The sequence below is a fragment of the Theropithecus gelada genome, chromosome 3 (assembly GCF_003255815.1).
Source record: "Theropithecus gelada isolate Dixy chromosome 3, Tgel_1.0, whole genome shotgun sequence".
Lineage (NCBI taxonomy): Eukaryota > Metazoa > Chordata > Mammalia > Primates > Cercopithecidae > Theropithecus > Theropithecus gelada.
Genome location: NC_037670.1, coordinates 30,084,190 through 30,111,504, shown reverse-complemented (window position 1 = coordinate 30,111,504; position 27,315 = coordinate 30,084,190). Strand labels below are relative to the sequence as shown.

General features: G+C 35.7%; 1 protein-coding gene across 4 annotated transcripts in view; it reads right to left on the bottom strand.

The window, feature by feature from the left end:
• Positions 1-27,315, bottom strand: part of SYNJ1 (synaptojanin 1) — a 101,481-nt gene that overhangs the window by 44,840 nt on the left and 29,326 nt on the right. For 3 of the 4 annotated variants that reach the window (XM_025380212.1, XM_025380210.1, XM_025380213.1), the window contains exons 4-14: positions 26,921-27,188; positions 22,174-22,399; positions 21,038-21,121; positions 15,023-15,084; positions 13,695-13,791; positions 12,471-12,640; positions 11,081-11,162; positions 8,643-8,795; positions 5,782-5,938; positions 3,460-3,483; positions 482-673 (exon numbers count right to left, since the gene is read on the bottom strand). In XM_025380212.1, coding sequence (XP_025235997.1) covers positions 482-673; positions 3,460-3,483; positions 5,782-5,938; positions 8,643-8,795; positions 11,081-11,162; positions 12,471-12,640; positions 13,695-13,791; positions 15,023-15,084; positions 21,038-21,121; positions 22,174-22,399; positions 26,921-27,188 — 1,515 coding nt within the window. Of the gene's footprint in view, positions 1-481; positions 674-3,459; positions 3,484-5,781; positions 5,948-8,642; positions 8,796-11,080; positions 11,163-12,470; positions 12,641-13,694; positions 13,792-15,022; positions 15,085-21,037; positions 21,122-22,173; positions 22,400-26,920; positions 27,189-27,315 lie in introns of all 4 variants that reach the window. The other variant, XM_025380211.1, reaches the window with a different exon arrangement.

The window sequence follows — 27,315 nt, the reverse complement described above, 5'->3', positions numbered from 1 at the left end:
ATCTTAGTAACTAAATAGAGGATTAAGAATTGAAAAATTGGACATAGTAGGTTTGAAAAATAAAACTCAAATGATCAATTATATTTTAATTATATTATTTTGGTTAAAATTAATAAATGATCAATGTTAAATAAAATAAACAAATAAAAACAAAATAAAAACAAAACTAGATTTTCTTATATGTGTGGTTGCCTTCAAAGAAATCTATGTGTGAATTCCTACTTCCTGAGAATAAACTATGAAAAGAAAAAGATTTTTTGTTTTACCATTATATGTTTTTATGAAGTAGAAAACAAAGGTCTAGAAATTTTAAAAAGGTAAGATTTTAATAGATGTGATCTTTAAAGACATTGGTCTTCAAATGTATAGCTCCAAGTTTATTTCATAAATTAATGCATACTCTGAAGTGCTATATTTGTTTTCTAGATCAATACATCACAGTCAGGATTTATTAACTAAATCCAAATTATAAAAAGCCAACCTTGAAACTCCTGGATGCCAGCTAACTTGGGTGCATCAAGAAGCCAGTCAGTGAGTGTCTGATTTTTAAAAGCTATGCTGCGAAACTGCTTCCCACCATTCACATTCCAGGTTCCGACACATACTCGAATTTTCTTGGGCTTTGAATATTTGTAGAAATTCTCACACATGCTCTTTAGTACTTTAGAAGATGCTAATCAAGACAAGACACAACAGAATTTTAGCTGCATCAAACCATTTATAAAAATTGATTTTCATAACTGAGATATGATGTCTACTGAAAAGCACAATTATTATCGCAAGCACAAACAAGCAAAAGATACATGCACAGGCACAAAAAAAGATCAGCCTTCAATGCAAAGCCTGTTATGAGGCAATTAACCAACACATCTTAAAAAAAAAAAAAGTCAACATTAAATACAATAGCCAAGTTAAAAAAAAAAAAAAACTACACATAAAGAATTATTGCAGCAACATGCAGAACAAATAGTTCTGTTTCAATGAAATGGTACATTAATGTACAAATACTAAGAATCATACATTTTTAGGAAGATAGCAATTAACTTTCTACATCTTTCATTAACAGTCTGGTAAAAATATAAATTTTATTTTTCTCCAAACAAAACCATTTAAGAACATTTACATTTAAGATTGTAGCTACTGACAGGCAGCTTGATGAATAATGGCTCCTTGACAAAAATGCAAGATGATATTTCTGAAAATGAAATCACTACTAAATGCTTCCCATCTCACTCACAGTGGAAGCCAAAGTGCTTAAACAATGGTCCACAAGTCCCTAAACAATTTGTTTTGTTTTTCCACCCTCATCTTCCACTCTCCCTGGTGCACTCTGCACGGGCCTTCCTGCTGTTTCAAAAACATACGAGGCCTGCTTCTACCACAGGGCCTTTGCACTGGCTGTGCCCACAGCCTGCAACACTCTTCCTGTACATCCTTCAAGTTTTTACTTTCCAATGAGGCCTTCTCTGACCACTTTATGCACTCTGCCCTTAACTTTCCATTATCCCCTCCCTGCTTTATTTTTCTCTATCGCATTTATCACATTTATAAACTATGTATTTTATTTATTTATCCTGTAACTTTCTCCCCTCATGAGAATGGAAAATCCATGAGGGCAGACACGTTAGTCTGTTTTCTTTATGGCAATACTCCTAGTAACTAAAAGACTACCTGGTACACAGTAAGTGCTCAATAAATAATTGTTAAATGAATGAATGTTCAGTACATTTTGAATCCTCAATCTTTTTTTTTTTTTTTTTTTTTTTGTCTACAACTCATCTTTTTTCCCTTTCTAAACCACATTCTATCTTGGTTAAATTCACAGCATAGAACGTTAAAAGCACCTCAACCTAAAAACAGAATCTGTACTTCACTGGCAGCTAACTGGTAACAGGAAAAGGACATCAAAACTATTTTCACCTTTTACCACATGATCTTATTTTATTATGATATTATGATACCAAGATATAGCAGTCTATGAGAGGAAATGAGAGTGAAGAATGCAAGTAACATCTTAGTATTCTTGTAAAGATAATTTTGACCTGTGGAACTGCTGATTTAGATAAGTATATCGCCATTGTTTCCAGGGGCAGATATGCAGATTGCTCACCATCTAGCTGTTTGCTTTGATAGCTTGTATAGAGGTGTCTGGGTGGTAATGAAAGCAGATTACTTGTCTGGCCTGTTAGTATGGTTAATTCAAAGCTGACTGTACCTAGATAAAAATAATTCTCTACGATTACAGTTTATCATTGCTCTTTAAAATTGAAGTCACTACTTGTTGTTACCAATGCAAACATAGCTTCTACAATCTATTCTATATCAACACACAGGTTCTATAATAATTACATGGCTTAAAATATTCAGCAAGACAATGAACTGTGTGAACAAAAATGTGCTGCCTCACTGTATGAACTAATAAAGTCAAGTCAGTTTTTAGATGAAATAAAAAGGTAAAAAATAGTCCTAGTTTACTCTTAACCGGTGGCACCTTAATGTGCTTAAAGAAACAGTGAGTCAAAAAAATAAAATAAAAAATTTTAAAGAAGAAACGAGTCTATGCTCAAACAACAGATGTCCATCCCTAAATACCATACCATTTCAGAAAATGGTGTTCATTATATAAGTTAAAAATATATCCAGGTGCTCCCTTCCTCTACCCTTCTCAAGAAAATAATCAACAGCTTCTCAAAACATTCAGAACAATAACTAAGCCAAACAACTCTTAAGGGATAGCAAATCCTTTTCAACTAAATTTCTGGCAAGAGTTAAGCTTTCATTCCTTTTGCCACAGATTCATGTCTAAAGACAAGATCATAAACCTTGCCCAGAGAATGAAGACATGAGATTCCTAGGAATAAATAGGCAAGAAAAATAAAAAATAATCTTTAGGTCTTACACACTTAACTACTCTTTGTTAGAAATCTTGGCACTTTTTAAAATTAAGAGATTTCAGATCATATTTTAGTGCATGTCTATAGTTTCAAAACTATTTCATTCACAATAAGGAAATGCAACAATGCCTTCTTAAATATCATGTGTGAGAAACACTGTTGAGTAGTCATAAATATCACAGATGGCACTCAGAAATAAATTCAACACAGTTACTTCTGGATTTTTTTCCAGCAGCCTGTTAAGAGTAAGGCATAACACTAATAATGTTTGTTCAATGAAATGTAAAGTGAAATTAAAACTAGCTGAATTATCTTCAACTGGAATTAAGCAATTGCTACAGGAAGACAAAGAGTACTGCACATTTTCTTCAGAATGAAGTACTTAATTTTCTCAAGCTTGAAATTCTTTTCTCAGATTAAAACAAGATATCAATTTATCCTGTTAGAATCTGATGGCAAAATAAGAAAGCTTCCAATTATATGGCTTTCTTTGTTTACAATATCGACTTCAGAAAAAAATGAGAAAAAATTGCTTTTATTTACAGATTGATTTTCTATACTGTACCTGACTGTAATGTCTGTTCAGAAACTATGGATGCATCAAGAAGAAAAAAAAGAATCATTAGTAAAAACAAGTTACAATTAAAATGTAGAGTATAGTGACAAAACATTTTGAGAAGACCTCACTTTTTTATTTTAAGTCAATTTGATGACTTTATTTTTTCTGATAGCTATAGAACACCAAAGGTTACAAATAAACGTCAATGACGGATACAAACCTTCTGCACCTAAGAAAAATCCTGCAGTGACTCAGTGATGTCCACCATTTCACCATCAGAAGCTCCTAGGCCTGCTCTTCTGGCTGCTCCTGTGTCTATGTTATGCATGAATGTGTACATGTATGAGAATATTATGAATATAAATATGAAAACCTAAGAAGATGGAGGATGTCGAAGATATGGAAGATACTGCCCTAATATACAGCTTTTAGTATTCTTTCTGGAACTTAGCAGTTGATAAGTACAATCACTTCAGCTATAACAAGAAAAACACATTCTAAAAACATCACCATGCTATGCAAATTTTGCAAATTCCCACAACCACAGAGCTCATGGAAAAATGGGGTAAGGGGTACCACATTCAGAAACTTCAACAGTGACACAGCAAAAAAGACAGGAACCTCATAAAAATAGTAGCAAGACATTACACATGTTAAATGGTTATGAAATACATGAATATAACCATTAATAAGGCACTTCATCTTGAATGAAGTTGGCTTGTAGAAATGGGCATCAGACAGAGTGCAGCTTGTAATGTGAATAATGGAAAAAGGGATATCTGAAATTAGATGAAACGTTGAAAGAACAGATGTGAATAAGTATGGCTCATAACACACGTAGTGAACTGAGGCAGGGGAAGATGTTTGAGGTGTGTGTGCATATGTGTATGTGTGTTTTATATGTTATATATATTTCTAGCCATCTTAGTTCTGCTGGGTGCACTTTTCTGCATTTACCCAGTGTTGCTTGCCAGCAAAATCACTCATAAGCTCATGCAAAATTGGCCTTATGCTCAAACAGTTCCCTAATATATCACATTGGAACAAATTCCATTCTCAAAACAAGCGTTACAGCAGAACTGACTGTACTTTTTTTAAAGGTATTATTTTACTTATAGTAAAATGTGAAGGCAACTAAAAACACTAATGCTGAAGTTTGGGTATTACATAGGTCCCTTGTTTCTCCTCTTCTTTCCTTCAACCACTTACTTTCTATTGTTGCTTATTAATGCCTCCACATCAATGTAGGCACAGGTGGAAAGAGGTGACAAAACACAAATCAGTCAAGTCTCTACTTTTGGAAGCCAGGAAGAAAGCCTGAAGTTGAAAGTAGTAGCTAAGATCAGATACTTTTTGGAGTTTTAGTAGGTCTAAGTTCCCCAGCCCAGTTATAGGTCCCTGTGGGGCTGTCTGTAATTAACTACCTTTAGGCACCATGCAGAATTCTGAAAGAATCCATAACCTATTTGACCAAGTAATTACCCAAGAATACGTTACTTGATGCAGAAACAATTTTCTCCCACTTGAACAGGGAACATTAACAAGTTTGGTTTAGGGCTAACAGAAAAAAATTTGTTTTTCAGAGTGCTAAAAAGTTAAAATGGAAAAAAATTATTGTGTCAATTATACCTCAATACATTTTAGAGAAAGAAAAAGCACGTCTAATCTATTAAGTTCTACAATGAATGCTGAGTTTTCCCATCATGCTACTTTTATGTGCTCACTGATAGGAGAAGCTTTTTTTTAATAAAAGACACAATGGAAGGTGAAAACCGATTCTGAAGGCCATATATTTATTTCAAATATTAAAATTGGTAATAGCAGTTAGTGCCCAATAATTAGCACTACTTTAAATTATTAATATGATTTAATGCTTATTCGAACAATAGCAATTAAAACTTAAGACCAAGTTACAGAAACTTTTGGGGTAGTGATTTAAAAAATAACCAATATAGGCATCAGTTTTTCCAGTAAAGCATTTTTCTGCATAATTAGGTTATTAAATGCTCTATTAAAAGTACCAGCTGAATATTCTATGAAATACTGCCTTGTACAAAGTTAACAATGCTTAATTATTTACCCTCTCAATCATAATCTATAGAAGAAACCACGCATGGGCCTCAGTTTACAGCTTAGTAATACCACTGATTATACAAACATTTTAAAATAGACAAACTTCCTTTGGAGAATGTAATTTTAAAAAATTACCTTTATAGAAATCCCTTCGAAAACTATTTTAACCAACTAAAAATTGTTTGTGTAAATAAGTTTACATTTACCTCTTGGACTTTTAGGAATGTAAATAAATAAAATATAAAGTGCACATACCACGCAAACTTCCAGTAGTTAAAAGTGCTCGAGCTTTGTCAGCTAAATCACTATTCAGAGTATTTCCCAGCAGCAAAACATCAATGGCCTCTTGCTTGGAGCTGTCAAAGAAGTTATTCTGAATTGTCCGGGTAACAGACCGAGCACCATCTTTTAACTTTCCAGCCTGTTGAGAAAGAAAGGAGTGCAGATTTTCATTTTAAATATTACTGATTTTACTCAGTAGGTATTTTGAAATTTTAAATCAGTTTTATATGATTTGAATATGAAAAAGGAGCTAATCGTTCTATTTTGAATATATAGTCATGACAATTAAAATGCCTCCAACATGTCACTGTTTCCTTTCTTCTTTTGGATTAAAGCTCTGCACAAAGAAATGAAAAAGCCCAGTGCTACAACCTCATCCAGTAATGACATCTAGAGCAATAAATGTTTAAAATTGCTTATTACAAAGGAAATAAACTGAAGTGAACTTATTTAAAACAAGACAATTCCTTCTTACAAGGTAATTTGTAAACTTGGGGATAAAATGGGTAAGGAGAAATGGGAGATAAAAGAAGATACACTGAGCTTAACTGCCCCTAGAAAAACTTCAAATTACTTTGGTAGTAGAAAAAGAAAATGGAAATTGCTCCCAAATAGCTTACATTAGTTAAAATTAAAACTAAACCTAAGAATGAAGGTCTAGTCTCAAAAGAAATTTACAAGTACAGTTCACAAAAGAATATTACATGTAAACTATAATTTGTATATTTTGAGTCATTTTATTGCCTATGCAAAAATACATCATAAAATAAGAAACTTATTCCTATAGTGAGAGTTGATTATAACTTTTAATGAATAGATATTTTACTTAGGCATATCAGTTACCATAAGGATTTATTTTGATCTTACAGATTTTGATGACTGTCAAAACAAAAAACTTGCACCTTTTAGGAAATAACTTTAGTTTGCAATATGTAATTTTTACTCTTTAAAGAAATAACAGTAACTCTAGGCTTCTTTTTAGAATAAAGAGCCAAGTTTCTTAAATGCCACTAAATGAAGAACCAGTTTTCTTCAATGCCGTTAAATGAATGCTACTATATTTAATAAGCAATTAATGTTTGGCATTAAATGTTATTTCCTTCTATATAATAACATATACAAATGACATTATTTGAAAAGACACTCACCATTCACATTATCAGGCAATTAATCAAAAGGAACCCAGAGAAAGGAAAAGAAAGAGCAGTTCAGATGTTAGATTTTAGTTCAATTCAGACTAGCAAATTTAATGTATAAAATTTTATATCTGTATATGTTAGAGATAAAGACTACTGAAAATATATGTAACCTCTGTACATACATTGTAGTACATACATTGTAGTCACTGCAGAAATAAAAAGGTAGAAGAATATAAAAGAATATTTTAAGCAATAGTTTGAGAATCAGCTTTTAATAGCAAGAATTATGTTCTTTATTTAAAAGGAATAAATCAAAGTTTAACAATTTCATGTTTACAAAAATAGGGACCACTTAAGAAGTAAATATTTGTAAAAGTCAATACAAATTATTTCTATGAGTTGAACAAAAGAAACTTTGCAGGTAAGGCCAATACCTCTGGGCAGAGGCATGGCGTATTATGAGACACAGGAGAGGAAGACTTGGAAATTAAAAGAAGACTTGGAGATCATGAATGGTCTTTAAAGAATTTCAGCTGCTATATGGAAGAAGCTGAACGAGAACTATAAAAGTGATAAATGTTCTCATTTCTATTCTTGAAATAATTTGAGGAACTGTGGAGAATTAGAAAGTTGATAAATTCAAGTGAGGCCAGGATCCTTAAAAAGTTAAACAATATTTAAGAATATAAAATAATGAAAATTATCTCAAGTTTTGTTCTAAACTCCCTCAATAAGGGCCAAATACTTGAGAAGAAAGTAGTGTGTAGATACTGCCAGGAAATAAAAAGTAATAATGAAACAGACAATTATAATTAAGTCCGTTCTTTTTTTTTTCGGAACAGAGTCTCATTCTGTCACACAGGCTGGATGGAGTGCAGTGGCGTGATCTTGGCTCACTGCAACCTCCACCTCCTAGGATTCTCATGCCTCAAAACTCCCGAGGAGCTGGGATTTCAGGTATGCACCACCACGCCCAGCTAGTATTTTGTATTTTCAGTAGAGATGGTGTTTCGCTATGTTGGCCAGGCTAGTCTAGAACTCCTGGCCTCAAGTGATCCACCTGCCTCAGCCTCCCAAAGTGCTGGGATTATAGGCATGAGCCACCACACCTGGCCCATATCTCACACATCATTGGCACATCTTGATAGCCACACTTCCCAAGGTAAGATAAGTAAAGATCAATTATGCCCTAATGTTGGGTTCATAGTAAGCACTGTATAAACTGCTGATTGACTTATTTGTCCCAGTGGCATACGTCACACATCTATTAACTGTACGCACTGTGTCAAGTGAAGGGAACACAAAGCCAAATAAGAGAGAACCCTTTATTAAGAGGTCTATGGTTTTAAAAATCATATTTGTAATCAAAACAAACAATACAAAAAGTAAAACAGATATACAAGGGAAAATCATGAAAAAAAGAGCAATATATATCATCTTAGTGGACTGTCACTAAATGACTAGATATGTCATATATACATACTTCCCAAACTTAGGGAAATATCTATCTTCCATTTATTCACTAGTATCCACTGTGAAAGGAAGTATCAAAGAAGGCATAAAAGTACATTAAACAGAATTCTAAGACACATCTATTAATTTAAACCATCTACTAATTTTAAAAGGCCATTTAAAAGCTTTATGAAGAGAGGAAAAAGAGGATATTCTGTAATGTTAAGATAGATCTAGATCTACCTTCGCTTTCCCTTCAAGAGCTCCAGTTCCTGCATATATCTTACTGATTGAATCACCATTCACGGACCACATTGACCGAAAAACTTCTTGAAAACGAGTCACCAACTGAGGCTTTTCAGCTAAACCAAGAGCTTCCAACTGTTTAGCTAGCATCTAAAACAGCAAAAGAGAAATTTTTATAAGTACATTAATATATTAATTGTAATATGGCTTTTAAAAACTACCAGAATCAAACCAAAAATTTATCGTTATAGCACTATTTGGGACTAGATTCTGAAAACATAACAGTTTACTAGGCTGAGTTATTTCCCATCATTTCAATTTTTAAAACAAATACTATATCAACGAAAACTACAAGTATTGATAAAGACTTCTTTCTGGTTAAATGACAAAACTTATCTTATTAAAGTATCCCTATAAATCAGAGTTGTTTACCTTGCCCACCTAAAAGAATTCTTCCATCAACAGTCTGCATTAGAACTGAGAAAAATGTTTACTTAGTTTACCTAAATAACTAGGTCTCTTTAATTTTTGGATTTGGCTTTATAAGTTTAAGTAATTAAGGTAGGTAAAAAAAATATGGAAAAAAAGGAGTTGCTCTTAAATTGTCACAAAATAAAGAAAATAAGTAAAACCTCTGAATAAAGTCATGACAGCTTTTTATGCATAAAATCCTCATTAGTAATATATATAAGGAAGAACTGGGGGGAATAGCATGCAAGAAATTCAAGGATCTCTCAGCTTTCACAAGTCCCTATCACATATAACAATAAAAGTGTTCCAAAAAGTTACTGATCTTTATATGTATGAATTCTAGCCTAGAGTCAATGTTCAATCTTCATCCAATCTGTTTATCTGGAATCTAGTCATATTCTATGCCTTGCATTTTCACTTAACTCTTTCCAATTTATGTTTTATTTTATTATGTAAGTATGGTGATTATCCATAATTATAGAGAACCAAAAGCTAAAATAATATTTTTTAAAAACCTTAAACTGGGTTCATTTAATTACCTAGAGACTTACACCAGAGCTGTTCTTTGCTAGCATGGAGAATAAAACAAAATAAGCTCCAGGTCCTCCTTTATCATTTAAATCTTTCTCTCTTCAAGGAACTGGGCAAAACTGATCTTACTCCTCTACTAGTTTGGCTTTGTCTATCTTAGTGGCAAACTTTGTAAACTGTCAACCGTTTGCTATCCTAGGGAGTTTTCTAATTCCTAACTATCAACAGTGGAGAATCAGCTAAGTCAGATCCTGAAAACTAACATCTGTTATAATTTTGATGAAGAGATCCAAGTCTTTCAATAAGCTTATTATCAGAATCCATGAACATTTATTCAGCCACTTAAAACCAGAACTTGAAACAAATCCAAGCCAAGATAAGATAAACTCTTATCTAAATGACCAACATGCTTGCTTTCATTTTCTTGTTTCTGTCAAATTTTCTAAATAAATTACAAATAAACCTCAAAAACATATTTGAAAAAATCCAAACAGTAAAATTTATTTAGTTACATGAAAAATATATTCTATAAGAGAATTTTATACACTGTACTTTCATTTTTGAGATAAAGAACCTCAGCTGCAAAGTAACTAATTAACCAATATTCAGGTCAAATTTAAGATCATTAACTAGAGGAAATAAGAACATGTAACTTCCTATTGCCTTTTTTTTTTTTATAGCATTTGAGAACTATGTTAAGTTCTGATGGAACTAAACGAAGTTTAGCCACAGCCTTATAACCCTAACTTGCAGAATAGGGAAGACTTAGAAAGCTCAGCATTGCTAAACAGTTTGTCAAATAGTTGAGACTATGTTTATATTAGGCTGAATCTGATGGATAAGTAGTAAAGAAAAAAAAAAAACGCTGCAAACAGCGACCTTATCACAGAAGTTGAATCACATTCATTTTCATTTTCACTAACTGGCATTTTCATCTGATCCTGTTTTTTATAACTACTAATTTGAAAACACCAAACGAACTGGATTGGGTTACAAATTGTCAAAAATATAGTCCCATATAATTGTACATGTGACAATAGACCCTTGTTATCCTAAAATAGATTGTTAAAAGATAACACAGAGAATAAAAGGCCAAATACACACATACACCCACACCCACACCCATACGTATATATTTCCTCCAAAAAGACAGGGAAAAAATTGTTGAAATACTATAAACAGCAGATTTTAAAAGGGAGAATAAGGAACAACAGAAGTAGACAGACAGCTGCCTAAAGAGAATATGAAGATCAGGTAAAGGAAATATTTAAATCAAAACAAAGTTTGGCCAAAAAAGAGACAGAGACTAGAAGTACAAAATGAAGCATAACATTACATATATTTTCTGAAAAGTAATAAGAAACCTAAGTATTACAAAAGCACTTAAAGAGGCAGATGATACAAGGCACATACATTTTAATTCATTTTTTTACCTCTAAGCCAAGAAATGCCTGCACACTATTTGTTCTATCAAGACAATCCAAGCAGTTTGTTCGAACTGTACCACTCTGGCATCTGTAACCAATAAAGTTAAATATCTAGTTTGGAACAAAAATAAAGCTAAAACAAACAGCAAATAATTGAGGTAATTAAAATGTAGCACCCACCTTCCCTCTCCAACTTTTTACTATTACAGTATTCAAATATGCAAAAAAAAAAATTATACTGTGAACATCCATATACCCACCATTTAAATTTGACAACTGTTAACATTTTGTCACATATTCTTCATTATATTATCTATCACACACTTACTTTTAATTAGGCCAACAATTAGAAACTAAATATACATTCAGGTTTATGCTCTTACAGTTCTTTGCACATAAAAGAAAAATATTTATGGAACAAAAATTTTTTTTAAACCTAAGATCTGTTATCTCTAATGACTGTGTCTACAGCATTGATGCTAAATAAAATACAAATTGAAAAATTAAAAATTTGAGCTTTCTGCACTCAAGTTTCCCTTAACCTATATTCTGAACTCTTTTAACATTTACTTTTCTCCTCTATTTCACATACAAAAACTGAAATTTAAATTATACTAAAGCAGACAGTAAACAATGTCTTTCACTTATATTTGCATTTAATAGTCTTTAATGGCATCAAGAAATATTAAAACATAAGTTTTAAAAGAGAAGCAAAACAGTTTCATATATAATAACATGAAGTATGAAGCCAGACAAATCCCAGTTCTAACACTTTGCAGCAGATGGGAATGGACGTAACAATAGAGCCTATCCCTATAATTGTTATTGATACATGTTAAGACTTAAGTACACTGCCTGCTCCATAAAATGAGCTCACTAATGTAACCTCTTATTATTATTTGATGAATTCTAAAGAAAGAAAAACCAGTTTAAAATCAAGTATAAGATGGGTGAGATGGCTCATGCCTGTAATCCTAGCACTTTGGGAGGCTGAGGCAGGTGGATCGCTTGAGCCCAGGAGTTTGAGCCCAGCCTGGGCAATACAGGGAGACCCCCGTCTCTACCAAAAAGAAAAAAAAAAAAAAAAAGCCAGGCGTGGTGGCACACATCTGTATTCCCAGCTACTCAGGAGGCTGAGGTGAGAGGATCTCCTGAAACCAGAAAGCAGAGGCTGCAGGGAGATGAGACTGCACCACTGCACACCAGCCTGGCAACAAAGTGAGGTCCTATTTCGAAATAATAAAAATAAAACAAAAAATTTAAAAGATATTTTATTTGATTATAAACTTTAATTTTAAAAAGAAAATTTAAGAGTTCAACGTTAGGAATAATTTTTAATTATAGCAATGCTCCAATTCAAAGAACAGAGAAACAGGGAGAAACAGGGGAGTCAAACCTTTGAACTTCACTTCCATTGAAATAAAAAAATCCATAATCTAGAAACTTCTGGACTTGAGGTTTAAGGACACTGTGTAATTTTTCTGCCTTTCCTCCCTTAACCATTTGATGATAGTCAAAATTCACCATCTGGATATCAGCAGCATGTTCAGAAGCTTTCAAATGACTCTGAAAGTAAAAAGGCAAATATTCATCTAAATGAAAGTAAAAAGGCAAATATTCATCTAAATATTCATCACATTTCATTGACACTGGCAATAAATCTTTTCCCTGAAGTCTCACATACTATCCCTCAGAGATAAGGTGACATAATTAACATCAGGGTACTTAAATAATATTCTTATCTGGTTTAGGAAATAAAAAATTATTTCCAATTGCCAGCATTTTATTTTTACAACACAAATTTAATAACTATTTATACCTATTATAGAATCTCAAAATTATCTAAGACAAAGCCTATCAAAGACTGAAAGATTCATATTTTATAACTTCATTCAATACATACAAATATTTTTAAATTTTACCATAAAGTCACTCTGTAAAGTATAATCTGTTTATTAACAATATTTCACAAGATTAAAATAACAGCTATATAATTAGGATGCTTCTGGACTTAGGAGATTGAACTTTAGAAAATGTTTTTTAACTATCTTAAGTTTATAATCATATGTAACACCATAATTTATACTAATTCATTATTAATTCAATAAGTGCTTATTAAAATATTTTTTCTTTAGAAGTCAGGCAATTTGGGGGTTCCTTTTCACATGAAATTCTCAAGTTTTCCCTCATCAATGCAAGAAGGTATAGTGTTGCATGTATATAAATGCATTATTCACAATTCCATAGGTTAAAAACAATGACTATGGTTCTAGGAAGCAGGCAAAGCAATCAACAGATGAAGAAGGAAACTGCTATTTCTCTACTAGTGATAGATAAACTTTTGGCAAGGAGGTTATTTTTCTGTTTCTCTACAAAATAAAAAAGCATATTAGAAAACAGTGTCATTTGCATTGAAAACTTTTCAGAATCCCAGTTTCAGCAATATTAGCCTAAATTGTTTATTAATAGACCCAAAGAGTTCAAGTTTCCAACAAGTACCCAACCTTTTTCTTGGAAGTAATTTACTTCCTGGAAGAATCTGATTACCACATTATTTTATTTTTTACTACCATTCTAGGTGTCCATGGGGCAGAATGAAATAAGACATGACCATACTTACCTGGAAAGCTTTACTTAACATATGTTCACCTTCCTTAGATCCAAGCAAATTTACTATTATTTGTTTACCATATAAGTTCTTAAGTGTTCTAAAATGCCTATTTAAGAAAGAAAGGAAATAAGCACATGTCAAATAAGAAGCCTAATTTTTTCAATAAACAAGAATCCATTATTAAATATAACTTATATGGCATTATTTTAAACACAGAATTGGAAAACTGGGTGCAAATTCATTGTACATAGTCTCAAAGCTGAATTTATGAAAACTCATGAATGCAATTTCCTCTCTGACTTATGGGTACTGAGACTCCCATCCCTACCGGAGCTGTGGAGACATCCAGCTTCTGCCTACTCTGTGAGGCTGGCACCAGACAAGATAGACAACAGCCATAAGCTTGACTGGAAATGCAGTAAGGGCAGATGGCAAAGGGCTGCTGCTCACATGTGAGGACATCACATACTCTGTTGAGGATTCAGAGGGACCTCCTTACTAGCTCCAGTCTTCAGAAAAATGGGCCCCAAATACGAGTCTTTTTTCTTTCCAGCTTCTAACCATTCCAGAAGCTATGTAGAGCAATGCCACACAAAGAAATGTAACACAAACCACACCTATAATGTTAAATTTTCAAGAAGGTGCATTTATAAACATGAAACAAAATATACTTTCTTTAACTCAAAATGTCTAAAATATCATTTCAACATGTAATCAATATAAAACAACTACAGTTAACCTTTCAACAACACAGGTTTGAACTGTGCAAGTCCACTTATATATGGATTTTTTCAACCAAACAAGAATCAAAACTACAGTATTCCTGGCATGCAAAACCCATGAATATGAATGATGACTTCATAAGCATGGGTTCCACAGGGCCGACTGTAAAACTTGAGTATGTGCAGATTTTGGTATGTGAGGATAGAACCAATACTCTGAATATACCGAACATGATTTTACTAATGAGACACCTTACATTCTTTGTTATTTTTTAAGGCAGTCTTTGAAATCTAGTGTGCATTTTATACTTGCAGCACATCTCAACTGAGACTAGTCACACATTTCAAGTGCCCAGCAGCTACATGTGGCTAGTGGTTGCTATACTGGACAATGTGCCCACAGAGGAAGTTTTAAGGTCAAGAGATTAAGACCCACACTTCCATCACTACCACCCCCAGAAGTCGTAACAGTAGGTGTCACTGTCTTTCAATTAAATTAGGAGTCAGAAGGAATTTTATTTAAAGCCAAAAAAGTTTGAAATGAATCAGTAAATATAAGTAGTCCCACTGCTTAGCAATATCAAAACTTAAAGTACTATGTAAAAATTGTCTTACCTGTCAAAAGCAGGTGCATTGGCCTCAAATCCCCTTGACATACGGACACGATGAGATCCCACCTTAGACAAGAAAAATATATTTAATCACACCAAAAACCAACATACAGACGAAAGAAATATCACTGCTTACAATATTTCACAATTTCTTTGCTGAACACACAGTTGTTAATCAAATAACTGATTTTCATTCATGATATGCTTTTATAAAAAAAAGTTCCAGGGGATTTCCACCCCCCACCTTTATTTTTAAAAAAACCAACCTCATCAAAAAAATAACTAGAAGTTACCTCATTATGACATATTCGTAAACTAATAGGAATTTTTATTGATGAAAACTATTTTTAAAGGTGTTTTCATATATGTTACTTTAAGTTCAAACTACACGCCCTGTGTAACAGACAGTATTACCATTTGGGTAATTAAAAAAACTGAAATACCAACAGGTGAAATAACTCTGAGATCAACATAACTAATTCCAAAAGAGATTCAGATGAGATTTTATGTCTCTGACCTAAATTCCTACTCCTCCAAGCTGCCTACCAGTACAAATGTCTATGTGTTTTTTTCTTCTGCTATGTTGAATACTCTATTCACCTCTCCCTCACCAAAAGTTCCACCAAATTGAGAATATCATTCCTTCCTGGAAAAGCAGACTTTTCAAGTCAACCTTGCCATCACCCAACTATAGTAATTGCATATTTTGCGGAATCAGAAATTTTCGGTTAAGCAAATTAAACAAGATGGAAAATATCTACCTATTATATATTGTTATAAGTTTTCTTTTCTTACATAGGAGAACAGCAGAGAGATGAGGCATAATTGAGAAAGATACAACATGCCAAGAAGAAATAGATAGGTGAGACCAGTTTATTTCTCTGAACTTCAATTTACACATTTCTCTCTGAGACTTTGGGATGAAGGTTGCCCAATCATAACAAGGAACCACTGAGGCGGGCAAAAAAAAGTTGCCCAAAATTCATTCTTGCTAACCTGTGAACAAAGTGCTTTTTTGTTTTTTTTTTTTTTGAGACAGAGTCTCACTCTATTGCTAGGCTGGAGTGCAGTGGTGCCATCTCGGCTCACTGCAACCTCCGCCTCCTGGGTTCAAGCGATTCTCCTGCCTCAGCCTCCCGAGTGGTTGGGACTACAGGCACGGGCCACCATGCCCGGCTAATTTTTGTATTTTTAGTAAAGATGGGGTTTCACCATGTTGGCCAGGATGGTCTCGATCTCTTGACCTCGTGATCTGCCTGCTTTGGCCTTTTTTTTTTTTTTTTTTGAGACGGAGTCTCGCTGTGTCACCCAGGCTGGAGTGCAGTGGCCGGATCTCAGCTCACTGCAAGCTCCGCCTGCTTTGGCCTCTCAAAGTGCTGGGATTACAGGCATGAGCCACCGCGCCCCGCCCAAAATGCTTTTAAAGAGGGTGTAAAAGGAGGGTTGTCAAATCAGTCATGCAATTTGACAAGTAAAACCAGAAGATAAACTCTAATATGCTCATCCAAATCCAAAACTGAATTAACAGTACAGTATTATCATTCATTAAGCATTATCCCTCACTGCACTCACTCAGTCAGATAATCTAATGAGTATTCTGATAACCAGGGGATTCTCTCTTTAATTTTTAAATAAGAAATCAATTAGCCTAATGTCACATCTGTGTTTTATTTTATAGTACTTAATAATCTTCATAGAAGTTTAAAATTTGAAAGATGTATGTCCCAGGACATTAAGCATTTCAGACTGCAGAAAACTCAGAAGAAGTTGACACTTTTTCTTTGGAGTAATCCCAGATTAACTGCCTATCACTCTATACAAGTTCAAGACTTAGCATTTTGTTTACTGATTAACATTTATTTTGCATAGTACTGCAATTGTGCTTAAGGTGAAAAAAATCCAGTTCTCACGTCTTCCAGGTAATGCCTGTGGTTGTTTTCCATCACTGTTCCCCAACACATATATACATCCAGCTATGTATCACAGCTCTCATAGCAATATACTGGCTAGACTAGATTAGATTTTTGTTTTTGTGTTATTAGAGACAGGGTCTCACTCTGTCAACCAAGCTGGAGTGCAGTGGTGCGATCATAGCTCACTGCAGCCTCAACCTCCTGGGTTCAAGGGATCCTCCCACCTCAGCCTGCTGAGTAGCTGAGGCTACAGGCACATGTCACCATGCCTGGATAATTTTTATTTTTTTATTTTTTTGTAGAACTGGGTGTCTATGTTGCGCAGGATGGTCTTGAACTCCTGGTCTCAAGTAATCCTCCCACCTTGGCCTCCTAGACTAGGTTTTATTACTCAACATTGAAAGAAAAGTTTTACAATAAGAGAGCTGTTGCCAATTGTGATAAAAGTAGCACTCCAGAAAGTGTTAAGGCTTTAAATAACCATAACTTTACCCAATTAAAAAAAAGTTGCAGCCAGGTGTGGTGGCTCATACCTATAACCCCAGTACTTTGGGAGGCCGAGGCAGGTGGATCACCTGAGGTCAGGAGTTCGAGACCGGCGGATCATCTGAAGTCAGGAGTTCGAGACCAGCCTGACCAACATGGTGAAACCCTGTCTCTACTAAAATACAAAAATTAGCTGGGCATGGTGGCACATGCCTGTAATCCCAGCTACTGGGGATGCTGAGGTAGGAGAATCACTTGAAGCCAGGAGGAGGAGGTTACAGCGAGCCAAGACTGTGCCAATGCACTCCAGCCTGGGAACAAGAGCTAAATTCCATCTCAGCAGGGAAGAAAAAAGTTGCATTAAAGGTATTTTTTAAAATCATTTAATTGTGTGGTATGGAAAACCATTTTCCATCAATATTACTGCTTCATATTCACATATTTCTGAAATTTCAACCAAAAATTGGGCGTAGATCTCACAATGTTTACCATTTTTTGACTTATTGATATGGTTTGGATCTGTGTACCCCCCAAATCTCATGCTGAATTGTAATCCCGAGGTTGAAGGTGGGGTCTGGTGGGAGGTGACTGAATCATGGGGGTGGAGTTCTGATGAATGGTTTAGCACTATGCCCCCTTGCACTGTTCTTATGCTAGTGAGTGAGTTCTCATGAGATCTGGTTGCTTAAAAGTGTGTAGCACCTCCCTCTTATCTTTCTTTTGCTCCTGCTCCCACCATGTGAGACTCCTCGCTCCTGCTTTGCCTTCCGCCATGATCGGAAGCTTCCTGAAGCCTCCCCAGAAGCAGATGCTGCCATTCTTCCTGTACATCCTGCAGAACCATGAGCCAATTAAACCTCTTTCTTCATAAATTACTCAGAATCAGGTATTTCTTTATATCAATGTGAGAATGGACTAATAAACTGATGTATACTGTAATGTAGTATAATAGTATACTGAGTATTGTAAGTTACAAATGCTAAAGAACTTCAGAGAAAGGAAATAAGTAAAAGGAAAATCACAAGTCAAAGGAAATCATAAGTAAGTTGCCAGTCTAAAAATGTCATCTTACTTGTGTAACACCTTATGACAATTCTTACAATGCCTCAAACAAATTCATCTTGGTATTTACCTTTTCCATAAAAGGCCTGAATGCCCAAATGGCCAGCTCTCTATGAAGCATCATTATATCTTTGAATCTCCCATAGCACCTAGCATAAAATAACATACATGGGAAGAACTCAAGTATTTAACAAAGAGATCTGAGTGGCCACTGAATGAAAATAATTCTTAATTTTGGAAGTAGAGGATTCCTGCTAGAAAACTGCAAGGCCTGCAGTTGGATAGGCTGAGTAAACCAGATCATAAGGACACAAGTGCCTAGTAAATCTGACAGGCATAATATATATAAAAAATAAGAAGACCTGTTGGAGTTAGCAGGAAGCAGGGCTTTGAGGGACAAGACAGAAAACTGTGAGAATCTTCCAGGCTAGAAGAAATTATGAAAACCTTAACTCAGAGGATAGTAGTAGGAATAAAAAGAAAGTCCCACTGCCTAGAAGAATGCTGGGACTAATGGTAACAGGGCTACTTTTCACTTGGTCAGGACTGGCTGCTTCACAGCCATTAGAGTAGGATCTTATAAAACAGAAGTTCTTGACTTTGAGTGGTAGAGAACTTGGTTAAAAATGAGGATTCCTGGCCGGGCATGGTGGCTCATGCCTGTAATCCCAGTGCTTTGGGAGGCCGAGGTAGGTGGATCACCTGAGGTCAGGAGTGCAAGACCAGTCTGGTCAATATGATGAAACCCCATTTCTATTAAAAATACAAAAATAAGGCAGGTGTGGTGGCACGCGCCTAATAGTCCCAGCTCTCAGGAGGCTGAGGCAGAACTACTTGACCCTGGGAAGTGGAGGTTGCAATAAGCCGAGATCGCACCACTGCACTTCAGCCTGGGCGACAGAGCATCTCTCTGTCAAAAAAAAAAAAAAAAAAAAAAAAAAAAAATCCATAATTTTCCACCTATCACGACATAACATTAGCAAACAGACTGTATAGGAAGGCTGCAGCACACAGGAGAAGGAATGAACAAGGAAGTCCCACTCAAGGAAGATCCCTCAGTGTAACTACTCAGGACCCAACCTTATTGGATCATCAAAACATTGTAATTCAGAACTCCTTATTAAAATAACCAGGCCAGGTACAGTGGCTCAGGCCTGTAATCCTAGCATTCTGGAAGGCCAAGGCAGGAGAACTGTTTGCCCAAGGAGTTCAAGACCATCCTGGGCAACATGGTGGGACTCTGTCTCTACAAAAAATAGTGATATGTGCCTGTAGTCCCAGCTACCTGGTAGGCTGAGGTGGGAGGATCACTTGAGCCTGGGAGATCAAGGCTGCAGTGAGCCGTGATTGCACCAGTGCACTTAAGCCTGGGTGGCAGAGTGAGACCCTGTCTCAAATAAATAAATATACAAATAAATGTAAATAAAATAACACGAAGACAGTGTAACACAGGGCTCATAAACTGGTTATTAGAATCTCTAACACTAGCCTGTCCCTAAAACAAAAGCATTCACCTTGCATCACATCAGGGTTTCAGCAATGTTCTTAAAGCAAATATTCCAAACACCCATTGTTGATCATGAAAGCTTAGGAGAAGTGGGGTTCTGTTGGCATTCTCTCCTAAGGGAAATTTGGGGAAAGATATATCTATTTAAGTTATCCCTACAAAGATAAAACAAGTCAAATCGTCTTGACAAGAATTCAAGAATTTTTGCATAGCAGTACAAGGATTAATCCTTGTTAATTCTTAGACTGTCTTAAATAAAATGTTACTAAAAAGGTTAAAGTGGTCTGTAATATTTCTCTGCAATAACCAGTCTACGACATAAGAGATCCAGCAGTCAAATAAAGGAAGCAAGAATTTTTTTTCTCTTTTCTCAATACTGTAGGCTGAAGCACCAAACTTACTAGACTATACATACCTAGATCCTAAAGTAAAATATGACATACTTTAAGGACTAATAAATTTTGAATAAAAATAAAATGTCAACAATAGTTAACCCTTACATGGTGCTGACTGGTGGCCAGGTGCTATTCTAAGTGCTTTTTATTTAATCCTTACAACAACCCTATAAAGTAGGTACTATTAATATTCCCATTATACAGATAAGGAAACAGACACAGAAGGGTTAAATTATTTGCCCAAGATCACACAGCTAGTAGTGGTAAAGTAAGGATCTCAATTAAGAAGTCTGGTTCCCAAGGCTTTGTTTTATCTACTACATTCTTCCGCCTAAAGAGGTTAAATCATTACATACTAAGATAAGAAGGTAATAAATATGGAATCACATTGAAAATCAATACACTATAAAGACTTCAAAATTTTTAACACTAAATACAGCAGCTGAATTTCAATGGCTATTTGAAAGAGCATTAAAAGAAAAAATATCTAAGATAATTCCAGAAACTCTGTACTCAGATCCTTAATTGTAAATCCAGTTAACATTATTAGATGGAATAATGGAACTGTCAATGAATTAATTAATAAACTATCCAGAAAGTTTAGAAAATATGAAAATTTTTCAAAAAATAAAAATAACTGAATGTCAAACACATACTTGCAACCCTGGTTGCTCCCAGAACAATGGAACAGATCCTCGGATTTGTATGAAGGAAGAAACTGAGTCATCTAAGTATACAACCTACAGAAAAAAAAAATAATATGTAAACTATTTCCACAGAAAGGTTGTTACACTTACATTAGAAAAACAAATTGACTAAAATCTATTGCATACTAGTTAATTTGTTTTTTTTTTTTTTTGGAGACCGAGTCTCACTCTGTCGCCCAAGCTGGAGTGCAGTGGCGTGATCTCGGCTCACTGCAACCTCCACCTGCCGGGTTCAAGCAATTCTCTTGTCTCGCCCTCCCGAGTAGCTGGGACTACAGGCACCCGTCACCACACCCGGCTGATTTTTTTTATTTTTAGTAGAGACAGGGTTTCACCATGTTCGCCAGGAGGGTCTCAATTTGCTGACCTCATGATCTGCCTGCCTCGGCCTCCTGAAGTGCTAGGATTACAGGCGTGAGCCACCGCGCCAGGCACATACTAGTTATATTTTATAATCTAACTCTCATGTACAATTGTCCAAAATAGGCCACTATACACGCTTGACTTTTTTTTCTGTTAGCGATATTAACCAAAAAAATTGGTAAAAATATAAGCATAAGATTCACAATTTTTAAAAATAAATTCCTTTTAAATCTTAATATTTTACATACATGTCTTTATATTTCATTTTGTTTAGCTCTTTATAACCTAATTTGAAGATCTGTGTTGGGCTGGGTTCATGGCCTGAATTTATAATCATATAGTTTCATAGCCAAAAAATCATAATTTCTAATTTTTAGATGGTACATATATTTGCCATTCAGAGCTGGGTTTAATTTAACTTCACAAAAAAACAAGCTGTCTAGCTCTACAACTGAGGATTTTAAAATTCAATACCAAAACACAGAGCATTGACTATGTCATGCTGATTAGTGACATCTTGTTACCTAGATGAAGAGCCAGACCAAAATAAGTTTGTTTTAGGGAAGCCTTTTTTTTAAGGCCCATAAGTAACCAAGAACAATCATAAAACAACACTATAGATGTTAAAATGAGTTCTGAATCAAATAAAAATCTGTTATTCTAGTATTTTCTGTACCTCTCCTATAATACATTAATTAAGTAATATAAAACACTATATATACCTGTTCTGTTTCTACAAAATTGGCAACATGACCATCATCATTTGTTCCCCGGACATTAAACCTGGTCCCAGCTCGTTCACAGCTTAATCTTGAAATGAGGCAAGCCTTTGCCTGTTTATGAGCAGCATAAATTGTTCTGATTTCTACTCCTCCACACATAAGACGTAATAACCAATCATCACAATTCACACCATAGTGTTTGAGATGCAAATGCAAAGACTGATTCCTAACAGGAAAAGAAATAAATGATTAGTTTATGGAATACTAAATAACAAAGTATGACTTTAAAAATAATCTCCTGGAAAATTAATTTAATATTATTAAATTTAAAGGCACAAACAACAAATCAATTCATTTACATTTACTATGCTGGGGATCAGAAGACAGGGCTATAAAATGAGATCCTTCAACATGTGATCTATGGTCCACAGAAAAGGAGTATTTTTGTGTTTTTAGTATCTATGGCCCATTTCTGTTATGTCTTTATATATAATGTATTTATAACCTAACTTGTTCCAAAAAGGATTACATATGCATGTCCCCACCCCAATTTATGAAGCTCTACTTTTTTTTTTTTAATTTATTTATTTTTGAGACAGAGTCTCGCTCTGTCACCCGGGCTGGAGTGCAGTGGCGTGATCTCGTCTCACTGCAACCTCCGCCTCCCAGTTTCAAGCGATTCTTCTGCTTCAGCCTCCCACGTAGCTGGGATTACAGGCGTGCACTACCACGCCCGACTAATTATTCTTTTTCTTTTTCTTTATTTTTTTTTTGAGACGGAGTCTCGCTCTGTCACCCAGGCTGGAGTGCAGTGGAGCGATCTTGGCTCGCTGCAAGCTCCGCCTCCCGGTTTTATGCCATTTTCCTGGCTCAGTCTTCTGAGTAGCTGGGACTACAGGCACCCACCACCACGCTCGGCTAATTTTTTGCATTTTTGGTAGAGACGGGGTTTCACCGTGTTAGTGTTAGCCAGGATGGTCTTGAACTCCTGAACTTGTGATCTATCTGCCTCAGCCTCCCAAAGTGCTGGGATTACAAGCGTGAGCCACAGTGCCCGTCCACGAAACTCTACTTTTAAGGCTTGACTTTTATAAGGCTCTATTTTAATTAATTTAAATTTAAATAGCAAGATGTGGCTAGTGGCTACCACATTAGAAAGTGCAGGCATAGGGTTTACCATCACTCCAAATACTTTTAGCATTCTAGGTAACAGATGTGGCCTGGTTTCCAAACTTTTTTCAGAGAAAAAAAATTTATTCAAACAAACACATGCAGAAGCCCAATGATTATGATACAGATAAAAGCTGCTATGGCTAAAGTGGGGATTGGGACTGAGCCTTGCTGGGTTGGCCATCTCACCCTGATTATCCCTCAGGGGTCTCTCCTGGAACCTTAGACCTCCACAGAACATATAAAGAAACTTCTAACAACATACCACTAAGGAAAATATATTAAGTGGAAAAACTCTATCAATTTGAAAGTGAGTTTTCTGTATTGTCGAAGTTTGGTTCTCTAGGTTTTAAGTGGAATTCTTCTACTTAAGTGCTCGGTACTCTCTCTCTTCCTGTCTTAAATAAGGTATAAAAGATGTAATAGCATTCTCTTGAAGACTCACAGCAATAGCCCTCAACTCCCTGCCAGCCCCTCAGATTACAGGATGCAATAGAGATAAAAAGGGTGGTCACCTGAAGTTCTGGAAAACCAGCTATGACCCCAACCCCTCTTATCCATCCAGGAAAGCACAAGGGAATATAAATGAGTGATGAGGTTACTACAGGGATAATGTTAAATCTGATAACTGTTACTTATTTTAAAAATACATTGACTTAAACTTCCATACTTTACTACTACCCACATTGATCCGCGGCAAAGTTCAAATTGGTTGTGACCCAGTATGTCCAAACACCACAGCTGAGATCTACGCCACAGCAAAGTTACAAGAAACTTACTTGTCCCCATTTAAATAGACCTTAAATCCTATGCATTTTGTGCAGGCAGAGTTTCTCTCTCTGCTGTCAGTTTTCATTTTTCTTTGCTGTCAGTGTGTCACTGTTTTAGCTTTTAAATTTATACATGACTTTTGACTGGCAGCAGCTTAGAATTTCCAATGGAGTAAAGTTATCTGGGTTTTGTGATAGGTATCTGCCACTCTTTGGCTACAAAAATTACATGGTTGTATCCTGGAAAATATTGCTATTAAGTGCAAGGGTATACACAATGAATTCCAAAAGTTTCTGTTTTTCTATATAAACTGAAGCTGAAGAATCCCAATCCTTAGCAAAATTGTAAAATGAGCAAAATTCACCTTTGGTGCTTTAGCCGTCCCTTTGTTCAACCTGTCTCCTACTGGACAAACCTCAGGCTTTCTTTTATCTGACTTTGCCCTCATCTCTACTCTTAAGTGAATTAAAAAAAAAAAAAATGAGGCCAGGCACAGTGGCGCACGCCTATAATCCCAGCACTTCGGGAGGCTAAGGTGGGGGGATCACTTCAGGTCAGGAGTTGGAGACCAGCTTGGCCAACATGGTGAAACCCCATCCCTATTAAAAACATAAAAATATTAGCCAGCATGGTGGTTCACGCCTGTGGTCCCAGCTACCTGGGAGACTGAGGCAGGAGAACTGTTTGAACCCAGGAGGTGAAGGTTGCAGTAAGCCAAGATCGCGCCACTGCACTCCAGCCTGGGCAACAGAGTGACACTCTCAAAAAAATCAACCGACCGACCAACCAACCAATCATTCCTATTGATTAAACCTAGGCAATATATCTGCATCTGCTTGGACTTCTAATTGTTATATGAAAGCTTTTATCTCTCAATCTAAGAAACTTTGGGTAAAATGAGGAGGGGAAAAAAATGTAAGGACAGCTGAAACACATTTACCTTTCCAAAGGACTTCAACATCCTCTGCTAGAAAAAGTGTAGTGTTGGCATGGTTTTAACTCTTGGAAGCCTATTTCTGAATGCTACACAAAAGTACATCCCATCATTGCTAGCTTCGTTGGGCAGGCAGGAACTCATGTCCATTCATCTGCCCTGTTAGTCCCTGCAACCTCTCTCTCCTTTCCCCTCCCTCATGGTCTCCTCCTTTGCTAAACCCAAGTATCTAACACATAATGCTATAAACTCTGTTTTTATTCTGTCCACTCTTCTCCCTGATGCCACCACTCTGGGTCAAAATACTTCCATGTGAACTACAACGTGACCAAGCAGTTGCTCTAAAGTTAGTTTCTTATCCTAAGGTTGTTGTTGACTTTGAGTCTTCTGACAGCTAGGGCAAATGGGTGACACCCGAATGTGCTACTCAAGGACTATGTAAGTGACAGTGAAAGTGTGAGAGAGAAAAAGTACACAAGAGGAAACACTTTGAATCTGAACTGTTAAGGGAGGCCAAGAGCAGAGAGTCCTGAACTTTGGCCTTAAACCATATGTCAATATAATAAAACATAATTTGCACAAGATATCAACGGAAAAAGTCAACATCAATGCTGGCTGTAAACAACAGAACCACTATACTAGAAATCTGGTCTGCTGCAATAGAACAATGCTAATTATAGTCCCATGTGTTCTGCTCATCATTTGTGCCTACTTAGAATATAGCACAGTTATGCATAATTATGAAATACATTGCACTTACCTACATAAGTCCTACCTTATTATAGTACTAGACTTTGTCCCAGTATACTACTACTTCACAGTCTGTTGCTCTTGAATCAAGACCACCTACTTATAACCTTAAAATTTAGAATAATAAGGGAATGCTGGCTTAGAAAGGGAATGCTGCCAGAGACAAGATCTCAAAACCAAGAATAGGAAATGTGAGTAACACAGTTTTGTTACAATTAAATTCATTTCTAAATTTACACAACTATTTTAAATGTATTTTTGAAATGAAAGTTCAGTCTAGATCAGGTGGAGCACAGGGGTTTTATGTCACATGCCAACTTCAATAAACCGACAGTGGCTGCCTGCCATGCTCAGCTGAGGACTCCAGAGAAAGAAAGAGGGATACACTCAATTAGCAATGTCTATCTCTTGTTATCTCTAGACATAACAACTGCTGAACAATTTTTTTTTTTTTTGTAAAGCAAGCACAAGTTTTATTGGGGGAAATACAAGTACACTCCAAGAGAGGAGTGGGCTGACCCTGCTGGAAACACCCCCAAGACATTCTACATTGTGATCTTCTATTATCCCAGTTCTTTCTTTACCCAGTTCTCACCAAGGTTTGGGGGATCCTCCCTTACTGTGCTTAATGCACATGCACAGGAATGAGTGATCAATATGAATCCTATCTAATGGTGGCACTGCTTATTACCAACCCAGGAAGGTATAGCCATCAATTTTGTACTCATTGTGCCTGCTCGGCTCTCGGGAATTCCCCTTTGCCTTTTTCCTTCCATATCAGGATCTAGTTAACAACATTCTGACAGTTCAACCATGGAGTGAGTACAGGGCATCCTAAGAGGTGTTCCGGGGCGTTCTTTCCAACATGGATACCTCCCCCTCATGTCTGCTCATATCTGACTGTCTACTCTTACATTTCCCCCTCAAGGCATGGGGACCCAGAAATCTTTTGGGAGATGGAGCAGAGGTCATTCTCTGTAGCTACTTGCTGCTGAAAAGGGGCATCGAGGGTCTTCAGGGTCCTTCCTCCTTGCTTGCTGTCATGGTGAGGAGGTTTTGACGACTGAACAACTGCTGAACATGTTATGTCCCAAATCACCAAAAGGGAAAAAATGAACTCACCAGAAAAATCTATTATCTGTTGTCTGTTCTTGCATGCTACGATGTGCATTAAGACTCAAATCTAAACTGATGCCAGATGCAGACCATGCAAAATAAAAGTTTCCTGAATTCAAAACTTTCCGCACTTCTGAAATGCGATCCTCATCTGAAGAATCAATTCGCAGTGATATAAACTCAGTGGAAGTAACTCGGAAAACTTCAGATTCTTGAATTTTTCCAACAGACATACATCCAGTGACTAGGACCAGATAATGTAACATAGTATCACCTGCAAAACCCAAAGATTTTACTGGATGAAAAATCCCAACATTTTCAAGCTATTCCATTTCTTCTTGCACCTCTATTTTTAAAATCTGACATTGTGATTATTTTAAACTTATCATGGATGTGTTGAA